Source organism: Phyllobates terribilis, unplaced genomic scaffold (genome assembly GCF_046119375.1).
Source record: "Phyllobates terribilis strain yellow unplaced genomic scaffold, ASM4611937v1 Scaffold_9__5_contigs__length_417890890, whole genome shotgun sequence".
NCBI lineage: Eukaryota > Metazoa > Chordata > Amphibia > Anura > Dendrobatidae > Phyllobates > Phyllobates terribilis.
In genome coordinates, this window is record NW_027362769.1 from 209,674,176 (window position 1) to 209,694,175 (window position 20,000).

Sequence of the window (20,000 nt, forward strand, 5' to 3'; positions counted from 1 at the left end):
TGACCCCATTCATTTTGCAATTTTTTTTTTTTTTGTGTGTGTGTTATCGAGTTTACCGGTCTGGTTTGTTTTATATTTCGATATATTGAACTTTTATGGGTGCGGTCACAGGGCTGTGGGGTCGGTAAGCCAAACCTCCGACTCTGACTCCTCAATTTCCATGACACTGAATCCAACTCCAGCTCCCTCATACACGGCTCATGTTTAAGTGATAAATTTACGGTAGGAAACATTTTTCTCAGCTAAAAGTCTAGACCCTTAGATCAGGAATAGGACAGACATTTATAGGACATTTCATAACTTTCCCAAATTCTTCTGAAAAAATATTCCCCACAAACTGCATTGAACTACTGTACCCAATTTATTATATATTTTAGGAGTCAGTCCATTTTATACCGACTCCACCAAAATGGGCACCGACTCCACGACTCCGACTCCACAGCCCTGTGTGGTCATGTCACATACTGTATGTGTATTTTTTATTTTATTTTATTTTTAAATATCTTTATTTTTAATGGATAAAAGGAAGGGAGTGGTTTGTGTGTTTTTTTTTTTTCTTTTTACTGAATTTGTTAGTCTCCTTAGGGGTCTAGAACTTGTGATCATCTGATCGCTTCTACTATATACAGCAATACCACAGAATTGCTGTTTATATAGCAAAAGTCACGGTCTCCTGTGAAGTCCAGCCACAGGCTGGGATCCAATGCAGCTCCAGGATGGCAAGTGCAGGGGTCTTCAGCAGATTCTCGATTGTCATAGCGGCCTATTGGTGTACCGCGATCACATCACCGGACGGCCAATGGACTTATAGAGTGATGTGTCCCCATGCCGGCGCGCTGTTTATGTTGCTGTCAGAGATTCACAGCGGCATTTAACAGATTAACAGTCGTGGACGGAGCTTCTCTTGCAGCCGCGGGCGGAGCTTCTCTTGCTGTCGCGGGCGGAGCTTCTCTTGCTGTCGCGGGCGGAGCTTCTCTTGCAGCCGCGGACGGAGCTTCTCTTGCAGCCGCGGACGGAGCTTCTCTTGCAGCCGCGGACGGAGCTTCTCTTGCAGCCGCGGACGGAGCTTCTCTTGCAGCCGCGGGCGGAGCTTCTCTTGCAGCCGCGGGCGGAGCTTCTCTTGCAGCCGCGGGCGGAGCTTCTCTTGCAGTTGCTGGCGGAGCTTCTCTTGCAGTTGCGGGCGGAGCTTCTCTTGCAGTTGCGGGCGGAGCTTCTCTTGCAGCCGCGGACGGAGCTTCTCTTGCAGCCGCGGACGGAGCTTCTCTTGCAGCCGCGGGCGGAGCTTCTCTTGCAGCCGCGGGCGGAGCTTCTCTTGCAGTTGCTGGCGGAGCTTCTCTTGCAGTTGCGGGCGGAGCTTCTCTTGCAGTTGCGGGCGGAGCTTCTCTTGCAGTCGCGGGCGGAGTTTCCCTACAGTCGCGGGCAGAGCTTCTCTTGCAGTCGCGGGCGGAGCTTCTCTTGCAGTCGCGGGCGGAGCTTCTGTTGCAGTCGCGGGCGGAGCTTCTGTTGCAGTCGCGGGCGGAGTTTCCGTTGCAGTCGCGGGCGGAGCTTCCCTACAGTCGCGGGCGGAGCTTCCCTACACCCACAGTTGTCAGAGGCAGGTCCTGGCCGTGTGTCACCATTATCTGCTGGGTATGGGGCCGCCCGCTCCATACACCCTATGAGCCTGTTCCATACGCCCGATCCTGACTTGTGCCGTACATGTACGGCAGATGTCTTGAAGGGGAAAACAATTGGTCATTTTCTAATGATCATTCCCTTTAAGTTAAGAATGAGGGTTCCATGTACAGGACCTAATGTGAAGAGTGACTGTAGTGCCTCAGACCGGAGGAGCTGTCATGTCTCCATTACATGAGGGGCCTATGACTTGGATGGGAGCTCTGCATGCTTATAGAGGTTGGTATAGATAACCCTCTGTCCTATACCCTGGGGTCCTGCAATCACGACGAGAGAATATCTAAAGCCGTCTACTCCTTTACCCTGCTAGATTTCTACGTATATTTTTGTGCTTTATCATCGATCCCCCTCTGTATCACAGATTACTTTGATGGAAAACTGCAGACCGCCAACTAGACCTTTCCGTGCTTCCAGTTCCAAATTCTTTTTCCTGGTGATATTACTGATTGGCCTCATCCTCGCCTGCGTCCCTGTCGGTATTGGAATAGCGCAGTAAGTCGGACCTTCCTTTTAGACTTTCACATCTGCTGCAAAAGACCCATTAGACCCAGAATCCACATTTCATCCTTTGTTTCAAACTGCAGGATAAATGCATCTAAAGCTTGTGGCCCCTTCATTAATTACAACACCTCCTGGCAAGTAATACCAGATACTGTGGAAACGTTTCCAGAAGGCTTGAAGAAGTTCATTTATGTCCTTTCTTCTGAATCTTTTGCCGTTCCGTTTTTCATGGTGTCGTGGTGAGTCTTGATTTGTGTTTTACTTGAGGGTACTGATATTCCAATACATTTTATTTTTTGGGTTTGGGCAGAAGATTACGGATCTGCTCACATATCAGATCTGACACTTTAATACATGACCTGTGGCAGAAATCCAAGATTGACAGTCACATTTTTGCTTATATGTGCTATGTATTCACACAAGGATTAACCGCTCACTCAGTGGGGTGAATCCACCAGTTTTACTATCCTGGATCCTCAAAAATAAGTATCATGCTCTTCCCTCTACCCTGTTCTTCTTTGCTGGTATCCCATGGTTCATTGTGATGATGAGCCCGCAGTGACCTCTTCTCCATAGAGCTGGCCGTGGTATATTACATTACTATGGACAAACATGACTGATAATGGTCACAGAATAGTGACCATACATAAGAGAGGAAGAAAATCTTGTCTGTTATACTGATTTCTGTGAACGTTCCCTATACTTTTTCTCTCTCCAGCTTGGTAATGTTTTATTTCATTGCGCTGGCCGGTGCCCATAAGAAAGTGGTGGAGCAGTTGCAAGAACAGCTGGCCATGGTAAGAACTAGATATCCATGTTCATTTCCATATCACTAGAGGTCTACTCATCTTCCTCTCAAAAGAGACAATTTGCATATTTCATTTTCCAGAAGAGCATTGCATGACTTATAAGTCTCCTCACCCTGACATGGCCGGCCTGGCTTGTCACTCGTTACAAGGAGAAACGTTACCCCTTAGACCTCAGTCCAGAGCCTCTCACCTTGCCAAATCAGATGTCATACTTTGCACTGACGAGGGGCAATACCTCGAAACACCGTGTCTGCAAATTGAGATTCTGTTTTGGCTTTTATCCTAAGTCTTATTGCAAGGCTCGTTTAAAGAGTCAACATTGACTTTTAGGATTGCTACTTCCAATGGGTGGCACTAGAGATTTAGTCCTCTTCCTCTCTGAAGAGACAATTTGCATATTTAATTTAGGCTTATAAGTCTCCTCACTCTGACATGCCAGGCTTAGCTTGTCATTCTCCACAAGGAGAAATGTTACCCGTTAGACCCACATCACAAGTAAAATGACAAAGCTGTAACCTTATTACCTGTGTGCTGTGCAGGGTATTATGCCAGTTCACAAGTCATTGTCTGTGTTTCGTCTTTTAGGAAAGCAGAGACAAAATGTTCTTAATCCGACGGCTGGCGGAAGCTCACAGCATCCATATCTTACATCGTTACGGGCAGTGAACCCAACACAACTGTTACTACTGGTACAAGAGGCCATGGTACTCGGTGGCTGAACGTATGGGTGCACTTTATTAATTGCAAGGAAAGTTGTATTACCAGTGATCATGGTGTACGCCGTTTACGTATTTTAAAGAGGACCTGTCACCAGATGAAGCGTGGCCAGTAGTTGCTCTAATTTTATTCTCACTGATCCTCTTTGCCATTATTTTTTGTTTAAATCCACCATACGGTTTAAGAAATGTTTTTTTTACATATAGTTTTTACCAAGGAGGCGTAGATCGCAGGATATTAATGGAGCTTTTTGACATGTGAGGAACACTCCCTTGTAAAGGCAATAAAGATTAGCATGAAAAAAAGCCAATATTTCTGGAACCGTATGATGGATTTAAAAAAAATAATACTTCAGTGAGGAGCAAGAGAAAAATCTGGCCACTTTTGACCCGGTGAGAGGTCTTTTTTTAAGCATCCAAAGTGCATTCATCTCTTAACATTACATAGACTTTTATTTATTTTACATTGTAAATGTGTAATCGCATAATATGACTTCTGACCTTGTATTGTATGCAGCCTGTGCTGTAGACCCCAACTGGAACCAGCTGGAAACTTGAAAGGGACTGCCTGGTGTAGAGAATCCTTTCTTCCTAGAAGGGTTCCCGGATGAGATGTGGACCACAAGGGGCTGCTGAGCCCTAGGTTATCCAGCGCGTTTCATGTCTGCATCAGGAGGAGAGAAGAACTGCTGATGCAGCGTTTGTGGTCTCCTTGCCAGGTCTCATGCCCACAAGTATCGTGCTCTTGTCGTGCAGATACTTGGCGAGTAGCCATGAGAGACCACGTCTGATGCAGAAGTGAGAGGTGCCAGATAACCCCTTTAAAGTGATTAGCTTTAATCTGGGGAGGAACCCAATGGCAAGAAAAGGCATGGACTTGCTGGGTTTTTCAAGATCAAGGGACACTCTTTATAGTCACATTGGACTTTGTCGAATACATTAGAGAGGGGATCCCGTTCCCCTGCTGCTCAGTCAGTGCATTTAGTTCCAGTTCTTGGATATATGTACTGATTCAGATGTGTCCGTTTTCTCCAAGGAGGCCATTAATTTGGCTATAAACTGCCTAATTACCTATTTGGCCCATGTTTGGGGGAGAGGGAAGTGGTATTTTGAGAACTTTTTATGCATGGAATCTTTCCAACCTTCCTACACACCATTACACACAAGGGAGATATCTGGATGAGGGGGAGCGAGGACGGGCAGATGTAGTTGTGAGTGAACTCCTCGTCTAGAACTTTCCTTATGGTAGCATTACACCTCAGACAGCTGCCAGCCAAGCGGTTGTTCAGATGTTGGTTATCCCTCTCATTCCCACCATAGCCATGAATGTTCAGCTGAACATACATAATGGGAAGAGGATAGTAAACTGCCGATTGACACTTCTGCCAGCAACTTGTCTCCCATAAGATTGAAAAGATCAAGCATGTCGAAATCGAACCTGCCCAACCCTTTTATACCTTCAAATCCCAACTATTGGGGTGACTTGTAACAGCACCTTACATATTATATAGTCTGCCGACTCCATCGAGATAAGCAAGGTCGGCCAGCATTCCTCCCATTTGTGGCCACCGTGCAGACATACGTTAATGATGGCTGCAGGAGTCTGATACAAGACCAGCAACGTTCGTTCTCTTCCACAACTGTTTCATCATTGTCCTAGACTCTAGGACAATAGCTTTCAGTGAATTCCTGGCCATCATGTAGGAGTATCGACAACATGACTCCATCAACCTCTAGCTGGGAGGAGTGGGGCTCCTCTTAGGAGGGTCTTGACAAAGCCGCCTAATTCCTGGCCTTTCTCCAAATTTATGGTTTCACGTAAACTAGTATCGGGGAAAAAAAGATGCAAAATGATGCCTCCTGAGACGAATGGATGAGGGTATGTTTTTTTTTTTTCACTTTTAGGTCTCTTTGCTTGTATTTTTTTAGGTGAGTGAACACTTGGCTTCCTTCTTGTCTGTGCATACAGTACTGTCATCCCATAGCCAAGCTGCCTGTGACCCGCTGCTCACAATCTAGACTGTTACACAGTTTTTCCATAACTTGAATATAAAGCAGTCCAATGGGAAAATGTAAGAAATTAAGTTTTTTGAAAAGACAAATGTAAAGGCCCCCATACACACTAGACTAAAGCTGCCCGGACCCGCCAATATTGTCTGACACTGTGTATGGAGGTGTCTTGATCATTCCTCCGACAGCTGATGTTGAGGGGGTACGAGAAGGTTCAACATGTTGGTTTTCCAATAGCCGATTCATTTGCTCTCCCTAGAGAGAAGTGTCCGGGGAAGTCGGGAGAGAAAACTGCCGACAGAATGATCATTCAGCCGACATCTATCCAATGTGTATGGGGGGGGCTTTAGATTTAGTGCACTGACCTCTGGCCAGCAATCTGCTTCTTATGGTTTTTACTATGAATTTTCCCTTTGACTGATACGAATACACAAATGTACTTTACCCGCAACTTACTCAAGAGTTAAAACTGAATATTAGCACTTTATGTATTCTGTGTTTTCTATGTTTCTGGTCCATGTATTACAATAAAGCAAAACACTGGTCCATTACCTATTTGTACAGTATAATGAACACTGGAAGACACCCAAGAAGCCATTATTACAGGTTTTCTTACCGGGATGTGGTTGATGATCTAAAGCACTTATTGTGTTGTAGTTTACTATTGTTTTATTCTTTTATTTGTTCTTTTTACATTGTTACATGTCAGTAAAATGTGTAAGGGTAAAACCAATACTAAACAATGTCTGCCAAAGAACATTACTGTGAAGGTAATGAAATAAAATGTATTTGATATTGTCCTTGTTGTTTCTTGTGTAAAGTAATCAATAATTCATAAAATAATTAAAAGGGGGTTCTCAAATCATAAGACTACTTTGCAAGAACTGTGTACTTACATTTGCTCATTTTGCCTTTCTATTTCTTCTTTTCTCTGCTTCTATATAGAAACAGGAAGTCTCTTTTCCCTGCATTTATCATTCCCCTCTTCAACTCCTGACCCTGCTGCTTCCTTCTTTTTTTCTATAAAATTAGTTTTTATTGTGTAAAAGCGCCAAAACATGTAAAAATTATATAAATGTGGTACCGCTGTAATCGTATGGCCCTGAAAAATAAAGCTGCCTTATCAATTTTACCATATGCGAAACAACATAAAAAAAAGCAATCCTGAATTGTTGGTTTTTGTTCATTCTGCCTCCCAAAAATCTGAATAGAAAGCAATCAAAAAATTTCACTTGCCCAAAAATGGTACCAATAAAAACGTCAACATGTCCCACAAAAAACAAGCCGTCACATGACTGTTGGCGGAAATATGGAAAAATTATAGCTCTCAAAATATGGCGATGCAAAAACTTATTTTAGTTAAAAAAAAAAAAAGCGTCTATTAGTGTGTGACAGCTGGTATCGCTGTAATTGCACCGACCTGAAGAATAAAGTTGTGTAATCACTTACTCTGCACGAGCAAAGACATAAAAAATAAATAAAACCAATTCTTCGCCTGCCGTCTTTTTAGGCGTGCATAAAAGTGCTGTCAGCCACAGTTTTGTGCAACTCAGCTGAACAGAGGCCAGATAGAGTCCAGAGTAACTCTGCTGCCTCATAGTGAATGGATTCCTGGGAGTTTCATCTGAATCACATCACTCGGAGATTTAAATGGAAACTCCAATGTAAGTGCTCAATGTAGAGCGCAGGATAAATGTGATCCAAAATATTACGTAAAATGTTCATAACAAAAGCTTTAAATCAATCCACAAAAAAAGTCCCGACTCGGGTCCGTCATCTGTCAATGGAAATATAGAGGCTTTCACGTTACTGGTAGTACAAAGGCTCTGGAAAAGCGCTATGGCTACTCGCCCTCCAAATTCTGCACTCCCAAATCCAAATGCCCCCCTCCTTTCTGAGCCCCAGTGTGCCTAAATCACATTTAGCGTCCACGTTTGGCATTTCTGTAGCGATGAGAGCCTGCCTAATTTACAGGTGCATGTCTCCAGAAGCACGAGCTGGGCATAACGTACTGGTCACTACAACGGCAGTTTGTAATTTTCACTCAGCAACATCCGCTGCTGCTTGTTTCTGGAAAACACCCATGGAGTCAAAATCATCACCACACCTGTATATAAATTCCCAGAGGGATGTCGTTTCCAAAATGTCCACAAACTATTCTACAATAATTTGTTCTCCAAGAGTCAAATAGCGCTCCGTCCCTCCCGAGTCTCGCCGTGTGGCTAAGCAGTACTGTACAGCCACATATGGGGTATTGCCACGTTCAACAGAAATTGTGTGACACATTTTGGAACCATTTTTACCCATTTCCCCAGTGAAAATATAAAGTCTGGGGCTAAAACTATTTTTTTGTGGTAAAAATGTAATTTTTTCATCACCTCCCAATGGTATAAAATTCTGTGACCCACCTGTGATGTCAATATGATCACTGCACCCCTAGATGAATTGATAGGTGTAGTTTGTAAAATGGGGTCACTTATAGGGGGTTCTGCTGTTCTGGGACCTCCGGGGTTCTGCTAATGTGACATGGCACTCGCAAGCCATAAGAGCAAAATCTGCACTGTAATATGGCGCTCCTTCCCTTTTGAGCTTTTCACTGTGCCTCAAAAGTAGTTTTCGACCACTTTTGGGGTATTGATGTATTTGAGAAATTGAATAACAAATTGTACTGTTTATCTCCTATTATCCCTTTCAAAAATTGCAAACTTGTGGTCAAAGCAACATTTTAGTGGAAAAAATAGTAATATTTCATTTACTCAGCCCAATGTTATACAAGTTTGTGAATCGCCTGAGGGTCAAAAATATTCACCACTCCCCTAGATGAATTCCTTGAGAGGTGTGGTTTACAAAATGGGGTTACTTGTGGGGGTTTCTGCTTTTTTGGCATGTCAGGGGTTCTTCAAATATGACATGACAATAGCGCTCCTTCCCTTCTGAGCCTTGCTGTGCGCCCAAACAGTAGTTTTCCACCACATATGGCGTATAGGCGTCCTCAGGCGAAATTGTACAACCAGTTTTGGGGTCCATTTTTTTTCTTGCTACCATTGTGAAAATAAAAAAATTGGGGCTAAAAGGGTGTTATTTAATTTTCATGGCTCAACACTATAAAATTCTGTAAAGGCCCTGAGGGTTCAAGGTGCTCACTACACATCTAGATACATTCCTTGAGGGGTCTAGTTTCCAAAATGGGGTCACTTGTGAGGGGTTTCCACTGTTTAGGGATATCAGGGCTCTCCAAACGCGACATGGCGTCTGCCATCGATTCCAGACAATTTCGTATTCCAAAACTCAAATGGTGCTCCTTCCCTTCTGAGCCCTGCCGTGCAGTCAAACAGTAGTTTTCCACTACATATGGGGTGTGAGCGTACTCAGGAGAAATTGCACAACAAATTTTATGGTGCATTTTCTCCTCTTACCCTTGTGAAAATTAAATATTTTTGGCTAAAGTAACATTTTTGTGGGAAAAAGTGAAATGTTAATTTTTTCCTTCCACATTCTATTAATTCCTGTGATGCACCTGAACGGTTAATAAACTTCTTCAGTGTGGTTTTGAGCATCTTGAGGGGTGCAGTTTTTAGAATGTTGTCACTTTTGGGTATTTTCTGTCATATAGACCTCTCAAAATCACTTCAAATGTGATGTGTTCCCTAAAAAAAAAATGGTTTTGTAAATTGTTGTAAAAATGAGAAATCGCTGGTCAACTTTTAACCCTTCTGACTTCCTAACAGAAAAAAAAATTGTTTCAAAAATTGTGCTGATATAAAGTAAACATGTGGGAAATGTTATTTTTTAACTATTTTGTGTGACATAACTCTGATTAAGGGCATAAAAATTAAAAGTTTGAAAATTGCTAAATTTTTGCCAAATTTCCATTTTTTCACAAATAAACGCAAGTCGTATTGAAGAAATTTTACCACCATCATGAAGTACAATATATTACGAAAAAACAATCTCAGAACCAGTGGGATCCGTTGAAGTTTTGAGTTATTACCTCAATGTGACAGTGATCAGAATTGAAAAAATTGGCCTGGTCACGAAGGCGAAAACAGGCTCTGGCACGAAAGATTTAAGGGTATGTGTATGCATGACACCTTTTAGACATCAGTGTACCTACATCGCAAAGGAAGAAAAAAGTGTTTTTCCTGAAGCGTCATCTTTGATGAAATTTGCACCATTTTTGCAACTTTTGCCCTTTTTTTTTTTTTTGTCAGCAAAGATAGTGCTGGCTTCCAAGCTGAAGCTGTCTGAAGAATGGACCTGTCACTATCTTTAGCTGCTTCATGGCTTTCAAGGCCTGAAGGAGTTAGAAGGATGGAACATCTGCACAGCAAGTCATTTTGACATTGCAGTTCATATGTTCTTTCTTTTTACCATTTTTTTGTGCTTTTTTCAGGCAAGTTCCAGACGGAATGTGCCTGAGCAACATGTTGTGCGAAAATATCCTAAGGAAGAAACTTACGTTACCTTTTAGTGATTTTGCTACGTCTCTTAACCTGCTTTTTCTCTTATATGACCTTACACATGGTAAGTATGATGTTCCCGTAAGAGTGATGCAAAATATAAACATAGCTGGAATTTCTAAAATAAATTTTTATTTAGGCAACATTCAAAAAGGGTGCACTAAAGGATTTAGTGAAGACGTGATAAGTAATAAATCTACCTGGACACACAAAGCATTTATCAGAATTTACAGAATTTCATCCTTTTATTTGGCCTGAATCTTCAATAGTGCAACATCCAACACAGTCTTGGACCTTTTATCTGGAATTTCCACTTTTGCACCATTATCCAGTAGTATCTTTATTGTTTTTGGATTATCTTTTTGTACAGCGTAATGTAAAGCAGTCTTCCCACACTTGTCCTGCTGGTCTATGTTCACCAGTCCAATATTGGTGTCCAACAGCACCTATTTTAAGGTGTGGAAAACATAAAGTTATTGAAATGCAATGGAAAATGTATGAATTGTCACTAAAGTTTAAGGAAGTCATTCAGCCCCAAACTGACGGCATAAACTAAGCACATAGCCTTGGGGAGATGTAGCCCCTATTAAAATCACACCTTTGTCAAATGCAGCGATGCACACTGCCCAGCAGGAGCGCAACGACCCAGGAATGGTCCAGGGAGCTTTGTAACGATCTCACAGCAGGGGCCTGATCGTTGCTACCTGTCAAACGTAACGAGATCGCTAGCGAAATCGCTATTGCATCACAAAACCCGTGACGTATCAACGATCTCGCTAGCGATCTCGTTATGTGTGACAGGGCCTTTAGTCTTCTAATTGCTGTCTCAGATAATCAGAAACTGAAGTTTAATCACATATGCTAATTAGGGTGCTCTATGCTGAGTGCACCATTCTGCCCACTGATTTTGCCTGCCCCCGGCTTACTTACCGGTGGCTGACAGCGCCATATTGTAGAGAGAAGTGTCTCCTAAGAAGGAATGGTCCTTGACAGGCCATTTGCTGGACAGTCACTGTAAGCTAGGATGGCTAATGTCACAAATTTAGCAGGGTCATCCAAAGACTGTCATAGTTCTGTTTGGAGATTCGATCCGGTGACCTGTTGCTGCATGGTGAGTTTCTCTGTCTGCTGAGCTATTACTCTTTCTTCCCTGTCCAAATGCTTATGGTTTCTATTGTCTTTGTTTTCCCTTCTTAATTGCTCCTCTCCAAGGATTTCTCATGTTCCCATTTTGGCTTGCCCTATCACATTCTGGGTGGAGTTTTATATGTTCACCCTTCACTGCACTTCCTTTCTGGCTATACCTCTTGGTGGATTTTTTGTTCAAGAGTTCCAGCTCTTCAGCAAAGGGGTTTACCCTGCTTGGTAAACTCCAGTTGTATTCTTGCAGTTAGTCTGCTTTCCTCCCCAGCACCTTTTCCCTTTACCACTGTTATGTTTCTTGGATATCATACTTGTTCCTTTATTTTTGGTTCTCCTTAACTTTCCCTCTCTACCCTATATGAATGTGTCTTAGTTTTTCACCTTGGGTTTTTGTATCTCTCTTCACACTTTCCTTTCCCTTTGGTTTCTCATACCTCCTGATGAACCAGAGGGGAGTCCGCAACACACTACCACTCAACAGCCTTTTGGGGAGTTAGGTCCGAGGTGGTGTTTTTAATTGTGCGACTAGGGCCTTTCTAGTCTGTACAGGGACCAGTTCGGTGTTGGTATGGTGTGACCCGTGTGTGTGAGTGTACACATTGATAACAGACTACCTGAATTAGTGGATTTGTAAACCACTCTTGTCATTAAGCGCAGGTATGGAAAAAGATGGTATGCACTCTTGGACTTGCCCTTGGTTCAGCTGACAATGCAAATAGGAAGGCCACAAGACTAGTGATATCAGAATACGAGGCCTCGACTAGGACAGGATGTGACGCTAGTCCAATTGGAGAGGATAAGTAGACCAAAACTATCACTCCTTGAAGGAGAACAAAATGAACCTTTTGGAGTTGGATGCAAATCCTGGCATAAAGCCTGGAATGGACAGCCAGTATAAAAAGAACTAGGAAATATAAGAAAAATCTGGGTCAGGCGGTGGCCAGCTCTACTAGAACAGTGAGCCCACAAGCAAGTAGGTTCCAGAGCTTGAGGAAGATGAAAGGTGTGGTCTTGAGGAAGGTTTCTGGGTAATCTTATTGGACCTTACCCTGCAAGGGATGGGGTAGGTGAGAACTGCAATCCTCTTCTTCTTGAGAGTGATATGTGAACATGGTCTAGGCAGAAAAGAGCTAAAGGTAAATTGAACAAAACTTGCCAAGAAGAGGAGAGCCTGACTGGAATGAATTAGAATTTATAAGCAGTTCATCTGTGGCTTGGAGAGGAGCATCATCTTGTTTAGGCAATATCCTCACTCCTCAATGGGGTGAGACAATACATTGTTCTCATGAGGCTGACTAACCTATATATCTGCGACTGACGTAAACTGCTGCAGAATCAACCTGGCTACGCACAAGTAAGATTTTTTGCCGGATGAGACATCATCTCACATATTAGAGCTGTGTCAGCCAGGATGGAAGGCAGGAACAGGGTCCGTCTGTCCTCATTACACTAAGGATGTTGAGTTGAAGAGCTCCACCTTAAAACGTTCTCCAATGTTCGGATGAGACAAACTCCTGGGAGGGTGTTGTTGCAAATGTTGCTTTCCTGCACACAATTTACTAAATCTATGGAGTTGTTGCCTTGATGGGCAAAACTTACAGATTCTAAGCAGATGTTGACGTAACGCATTAAGCAGGGAAGTGGCTGGGAAAGTTCTGAAGTTAAAAAATTGGATGGGGGGGCAAATACTTGGACAGTGTGTGGCATACTCGCCAATTCTTGTGTTACTCACCTCACCTTCATCTATTTAGCTTCAGCTTCCCTGGTCACTCAGCAGGGTCTGCCCCTTTAGTAACTGTCCCTTGGTCAAGAGAGTACGTTGGAATACTGGGGCCAGGTAGAAACGTCTGGTGACCATATGGCTGGTGGGAAGCAGGTGAGACATGGCGATCCTGTACCTCTTTGCCTTGATGAAGGAGTGAGGAACAGTGTGATAATTCAGCACAGTTTTCCCTCCTCCTTTGGGAGTAAGCAGAGAGATTGTGTTCTCCCTGTTTTCCAACTTTTGAGAATGAAGGGACAATAAAAAGCTAAAATAATAAAAGCAAGTAAGGGGGTCCGCCGCCTTCTAAGCTAAAGCTGACTGATGTCAGTGCCTGCAGAAGTGGTATAGCTGGTGCGAGGAACGAAGACCTATATTTAGTGCCTGCAGCAGCCATAACCCATGGTCTGTGTCCCCCAATAACACAGACAACAAATGAACATTTCCCTACTTAACTTAGTAGATACTACACTCATGCGCATTCACTGTGCTCAGCTCCCCACCGATTGGCAATTGATGGCATATCCTACTGATTTGCCATCTCTTGATGAAACAGGAAAACGTTTTTAGAAACCCATAATTTTCTATACCTGGCAAATACTTGGATTCTCCTGTGCAGCTGCATGGTGTAAAAGTGTTTTGCCGCCTTCATCTGTTACACTGAGAATATATAAATCAGATATATTTATAGATAATATAAAAAAAAGTAATGCAGCCAAAACATTTTATTCAGTAATTCAATAATTCAGCAAGATTTCGAACATGTATCTCATTGGCATGCTAACGTAACATGGATATGTGGCACTCCAGGGGTCTGGTTGCCACAGTGGCATTGCCTCCCTCACAAGAGGTGAGGTGATGCCATGCCTGGAAGCAAGCAGGGGTCCCCTAATCAGGTTTTACTAAGCATGCAACACTGTCCTGGCTCCAGACCAGCAAGGGGAGTTCCTCCCCTTGGCAACTGGGATCTAGAGGCGGGGTTAGTTAGTTAGTGTGAGGAGTTGAAGTCAGGACGTCTAAGAGAGAGGAGCTGGGGACTGCAGCTGCGCGGCAGCTTACCCCAGAAGGACCAGCACAGAGGAACCGGACACCGGAGTCCGAGGCTGTGGGGGCACTGAAGGCCCAGCAGCAGAACCCGGAGGGCTGAAGACTGCAGGTCTCCTGGCCCCATCAGACACCCGGAGGCTCAGCAGCACAGAGGGCCCAGCACCGCCACGTGGGAGCGATGCACCAGCAAGGCCCGAGCTGCCTGCCATACGGGTGAGCACAGAACCCTTGCACTCAGGGACGAGGGCCACCGCACAGCTACAAGCAGCAGGGCCAAAGAGATTAGTGGAAAGGAAAGGCCTCCAACTTCACCTGGCAAGGAGGATTCTTTACTTGCTTCCAGGCTGCCCGGACTTCCACTTCTAGCCAGTACCCTAGTCCCGGCTTGTCTAATCACCACCAGTAAAGCTAAGAGGAAACCGCCATTAAGTTGTGGACTGATTATTGCTGCACCATCAATCCCTGCACTACAACGCCCAGCATAACCTATAACATCAACACTGCCCTGGAGCTAAGCTCTACCTGTGGAGAGCCACACCATCCCTGCTGCAGTAACATCAGCTCCAGAGGACTGCTCCGCAGTGGCGGCTCCCTGAAGCCACATACCACAGGTGACGTCACGAACAGTATGCAAACACTATAAATCCCCTGGAAGTAACCACTTTTTATTGACCGCCCTGGGTCACGGACCAGGTCACCGCCACTGTGACATCCCCCAGCATCTACCGGCCCGGCACAGGGCACTCCACGGCCCAGGGGGCGCGTCAGATACATGGGTGGGGTTAATCAGCGTTATTCAAGGGGTTCATGAACAAGATCGATTTTCCCGTATGAGTGCTACGACTCATACCCATGATATTCTGTGGGGCTGTGCATATGTCCAATATTTTCCTTGGACCGAGTGGTCTGGAGAAAAAAAATCAGAGACAGATCAGATTTTGATCCGAAGGGTTGAATCAAAACCAGGAATGCAAGTCTATGGGTCTGTGCAAAAAAATCGGACCGTGCTCGGAGTCTGATTGTCATGGACTGCTTAAAAGGACAAGCGGGAGAAACTTTTTTTTCTCCACACGTATGAGAAAAACTGATGCCAGCTCTGATCAGAATAATCTGTCCGGTTTTCTCGTATGTGGAGAAATTCGTCGTGTGACACTACCTAATATGGAAGTCATGAGATTACTGGTGGTACATGTTCTATTATATTTGTACATGTAGTAACGGATATATTATACCTGGGTAAAAAGAAAAAGGACTGGCACAAAATCCTAAGTGTTGCATCATCTTGATCACGTATTGCAGCTAATGAGCGCTGAAAAATGTTTGAGTTTTCGCTGCACGATTCCACTCTTCTCTGTCTACGGATCTGATACTTGGACTGTTTCTAAAATGCAAAAAAAAAAAAAATTGGTAACAGAAATACAGTGGGGAAAAAAAGTATTTAGTCAGCCACCAATTGTGCAAGTTCTCCCACTTAAAAAGATGAGAGAGGCCTGTAATTGACATCATAGGTAGACCTCAACTATGACAGACAAAATGAGAAAACAAATCCTGAAAATCACATTGTCTGATTTGGAAAGAAATTTTTTTTCAAATTTTGATGGAAAATAAGTATTTGGTCAATTACAAACAAGCAAGATTTCTGGTTCTCACAGACCTGTAGCTTCTTCTTTAGGAGGCTCCTCTGTCCTCCACTCATTACCTGTAGAACTGGCACCTGTTTGAACTTGTTATCAGTATAAAAGACACCTGTCCGCAACCTCAAACAGTCCCACTCCAAACTCCACTATGGTGAAGACCAAAGAGCTGTCGAAGAAACAAAACTTTGCACAAATCAATAGTAAATGCAAATATAAAACTTTGTGATCGGTCTTATCAGAGAATTCTGCTTCTTTCTCCGCTTATAAGCCACGTCTTCCCCTCCTCCCCTGCATTATAAATTTGCCATCCACGCTGGGAAAAAAACAGCTTAACACTGTCTGGTACAACACAAATAGAACTGCCAACACAGCAAGGGTATGCCCTCACTCAAGTGATTTTTTTGGAGCAAACCTGCTTCAAAAAAACATCCTATTAATTTCTATTGTAAAACTATTTGCTGGTCATATGTTCAGTCTTTTGATCGTTTTTCTTCCACTTGAAGTTTTGAGTGTCTCCTGGTGGAAAATGCATGTGCCAAACTAGGCACTGTCTAATCAAAAGGCTGCACAAAAATGCTTTAAGGAAAAAAACAATGCAAAAAAATCCCAAAGAATTAGAGTTTCTTGATGGAGTTTCCACTAGAAAACTTGTTGTTTTTGATGGCCTGAAAAAAACTGTGTGCGTATACCGAGGTGTCCGTTTACAGTACCTCCGGGTACTCCAGTTTCCTGACACATTTCAAAGACATACAGGTAGGGAATTGAGATTGTGAGATCCAGTGGGGACAGTGATATGATGTCTGTAAAGCGCTGTGGAATTAATGGTGCTATATAAGTGAGTAAAATAAGTAAATATATACTCTATAGAGAGGGTAGGAAGGAGGAAGAAAAGGGAAAAGTAAAGAAACAGGCAGAGGGAGACACGGAAAGATTGTTCTGAGCTTTCTAACAAGTTTATTTTTTCTCTCTCAGCTGGATTCACATCTACACTGCTCAGTACTGCTGTATAATATCCTTTATGCTCTCTTCCACCCATAATTGATTACAATTACATGTCCTCTCCCCCCCCCCAATTCATTACAATTACATGTCCTCTCTCCCATGCCCCAACAGCCCCCCCCCCCCCCAATTTAAATCAATTCATATTTCAATGCAGCTGCTTTCTCCAAAAAGGGTACGTGCACACAGTGGTCCCAATTTATCAAGACCGGTGGACGAGGTCTTGATAAGGCGATGGGCTGCAGACCTATGCTTATTCATGAATCGAGAGTGCTGGACAAGTGACATACACTTCTGTGTGCACCTCGCCACAAATCCAACTCCAGTCCCTGTTGGAGTAAGATTTATGGCATAGCGAACGCCGACGCTCACCACACCGAACTCGGTCCACTGTGTTAAAGATGGGCAAAAATGCTGTGAGAACACCAAAAGTCGCATGATTTTAGTTGAGTTGCACCAAAATTATGTGATTCTTCAAAGCTTTTTATACCAGAATACATGCGTAAGAGCTTTGATAAATCAGAGCCAATGTCTTCTATACACTAGCGTATCTACATTGTTTTTGACGCTTCAGGAAGACGCCAGTGGTGTTATTCCTGAAGCGTCTTCTTTCTTGTCTTGTTTGTCATTTTGTTAGTGGCTTTGCCGTCGGCATCTATTTTTTCTTTTAAAGGGACTCTGTCAGCACAGAATGACTGTTCAAACCAAGTACAGGCTCCTGGTGCTTCATGGCGGGGCCAATCACCTTCCCACCTGCTTAGTTTCCATCTATGTCCTCCCTTCCCTGGCTCTAAAAAGCCAGAGCTGTCAATCAAAGAAGATGAGGGTGGAGATTGAGGGAAAACAAGCTGTTGGGAAGGTGTATTTAAATGACTGTCCACGCAGTGAAGCACCAAGAGGGAGTGCTTAGTCTGTGCTGACAGAGTCCCTTTAATTCTATATATAAAATACTTGCGGCTTCTGAGTAGCAGCTACCTGAAGAATGGACTGGTCCCTTCTTTTAGGCGCTTCACAAATTTCGAAGCCTGAAGCAGTTAAATGGCATTAAAAAAGATGGAAGATACAAAACAGCAAGTCATTTTTTCATTGCTGGGCAAAAGTTCATTGTTTTTAATGTTTACTGAGCATTGTTTCAGGTGGGTTCCAGAATCCACCCGAAATTTACGCCGTGTGCACATATCTAAAGAGACGCTAATAAAAAGGTTTCCCTGAAATTCTAAATTTGATTTATATGAAAATTGGCCTGTCTTACATTAATTGCTGCAAAATACATTAAACCTCTCCAAAAGACCATCTGTTTTTTGGAACAGATTTCCTGTAGGAGATTTTCAAGGTCATTGGGCATAGTGGCCATCTTCTTTGAGAAGATTACCCTATAGAAGGTCACTTTTTTGAGTGGTCATCTCAAGGAGGTTTTGCTGTATATATGTGAAAATTGATATATTGTGGTCTTCAGAGGCGAGGACTACCAAGATTGACAGGTCGTGCACTGGAGAGCGTAGAGAAAATTACTGTAGGGTTATCTAAGCACTTCTAAACCATGCAGCCACACAGATAATTTGGATAGCCTCGGGACATACCATAACATCAACATTATGTTCTTCTTGGCCTTCACCTAAAGCATCGAATTTGGAAGAGGAATCAGTATCATCTTCTGAAAGACTCAGATCAAATGATGTATCTGAAAAGATGTATTCCTCATCTAGAGAAGAGTCGGTCTCGTAGCTACTGTGCTCTACACATGAACAGCGGTAACCAGTGGTCATTGTGACTTCACAATCTAGCGTGGAGCCCAACTTGTTATAGTCTGCAAAATCTCCATGAACTTCAATGATATCGTCATGTTCTCCATGTTGAACTCTTGTTTCTTGACTACTGTCGCAGCTGGAAAAAGGCCAAGAGTCGAAAGAGCCTGAGGTCACATTATTCCCAGAGTCTGAGAGAATTTCTTGTAGTAAAGCAAGTTCTGAAGATCCTTTATCAAAGCTTATGTACCCTTTGTTCTCACCAGAACATTGTGACCTGGTATTTGCACACCCAGACGATAGTCTCCGTATGATTCTTGACTTTGCACTAGTAGGACCATCTTGTGTACATTTCTTTGTACAGCCATCCACTTCAAGGATGATTGATGACTCTTTGTTTTCGAGAGCAAAGAACACATAGCTGGCTGGACTGCTGGCTCTTCTATATTTTGGAGACTGTATTTTATTTTGCATTGTCAGATCTCCATCTGTACTTATATTACCAGATGTCACATCATCCATGCTGTTCTCACCAAATAGAGGTTGTCCCTTGCTATCTTCTGATTTTATAATGGTAGAAGGGTTAACTACAATCGAAGGGACGTGATAAGATGTCTTATTTGCCTTAATCTTTCCTGAAGATACAAAAACTTTGGCATTTTTAGAGCTGGGATTGCCCTGAGGTCTTCTTGCTGGACCATATCTTCTCATCATTGTTTTTGTTTTTGCCGATGGGTTTCCTTCGGCAGTTCTTGGTGACTGGTTTGACTTATTGATACTTATGTTAGAACTATCTAAATCACTGTTGTTCACTTTCTTAGCAGTTTCTACTTTTCCATCACTTGTGCATGGAAACTCCAGGTTCCCAAGAGATACCAGACAGGAACTGTTCTTGCGGCTTTCAGGTTTGGTTGTGGTTGTTCTACACTTATCTTTTTCCATCTGAACGTTTTTAGCATCTGAAAATACAGAAAAAAATTGTCCATTATACAGGGAATAGATGTCCTAGAAGGTGAGGGTTTTGGCTGAAGTTTGAGGCTGCGTTACGCACCCCAAATGTTTCACCATGGAGCCACCATACAATCACACTGTGGGGACTGGCTTTTGCATATGAACAAAGCCTCAGGAAAGCTGATAAACCAAGGTGATGGTACAGCTCACCTCTCCCCCTTCTTGCACAGTGATATCAGGTCACAAAGCATGTCCCCTACATTCTTTCATAGAAACCCATACGTTTTTTATGCCCCGGTGCTTAAAGTTAATCAGATTTTTTGTTCTGCTGTGCAGCAGCTCAGGTAAGAGAACTGCCCCCAAAATCATTTATGGAAAGTACAAAATTAAAAAATATATAAAATATATAATCAGGAAATAAAAACATATGAAAATACCATTCACCAAGTATATATTTTATGGTTGTAAAAAAAAGCCATACGATTTATATATTGCCTTTAAGCTAGTAAGAACAAGAAGAGTGAACTCCCAGATCCCTATACTATT

General features: G+C 43.1%; 2 protein-coding genes across 7 annotated transcripts in view; one reads left to right on the forward strand and one right to left on the reverse strand.

Moving 5' to 3' along the window:
• Positions 1–6,842, forward strand: part of TMC7 (transmembrane channel like 7) — a 41,224-nt gene extending 34,382 nt beyond the window's left edge. The window contains exons 13-16 of one of the 2 annotated variants that reach the window (XM_073647633.1): positions 2,036–2,166; positions 2,259–2,414; positions 2,894–2,972; positions 3,570–6,842. In XM_073647633.1, coding sequence (XP_073503734.1) covers positions 2,036–2,166; positions 2,259–2,414; positions 2,894–2,972; positions 3,570–3,650 — 447 coding nt within the window. In that variant the 3' untranslated portion in view covers positions 3,651–6,842. The remainder of the gene's footprint in view (positions 1–2,035; positions 2,167–2,258; positions 2,415–2,893; positions 2,973–3,569) is intronic. The other variant, XM_073647631.1, reaches the window with a different exon arrangement.
• Positions 6,843–10,348: 3,506 nt separating this feature from the next.
• LOC141162016 (uncharacterized) overlaps positions 10,349–20,000 on the reverse strand; it is an 80,911-nt gene continuing 71,259 nt past the window's right edge. For all 5 annotated transcript variants that reach the window (XM_073647636.1, XM_073647635.1, XM_073647634.1 and 2 more), the window contains 4 exons: positions 18,339–19,462; positions 15,355–15,503; positions 13,666–13,735; positions 10,349–10,616 (listed from right to left, as the gene is read on the reverse strand). In XM_073647636.1, the coding sequence (XP_073503737.1) occupies positions 10,416–10,616; positions 13,666–13,735; positions 15,355–15,503; positions 18,339–19,462 (1,544 nt within the window). In that variant the 3' untranslated portion in view covers positions 10,349–10,415. The remainder of the gene's footprint in view (positions 10,617–13,665; positions 13,736–15,354; positions 15,504–18,338; positions 19,463–20,000) is intronic.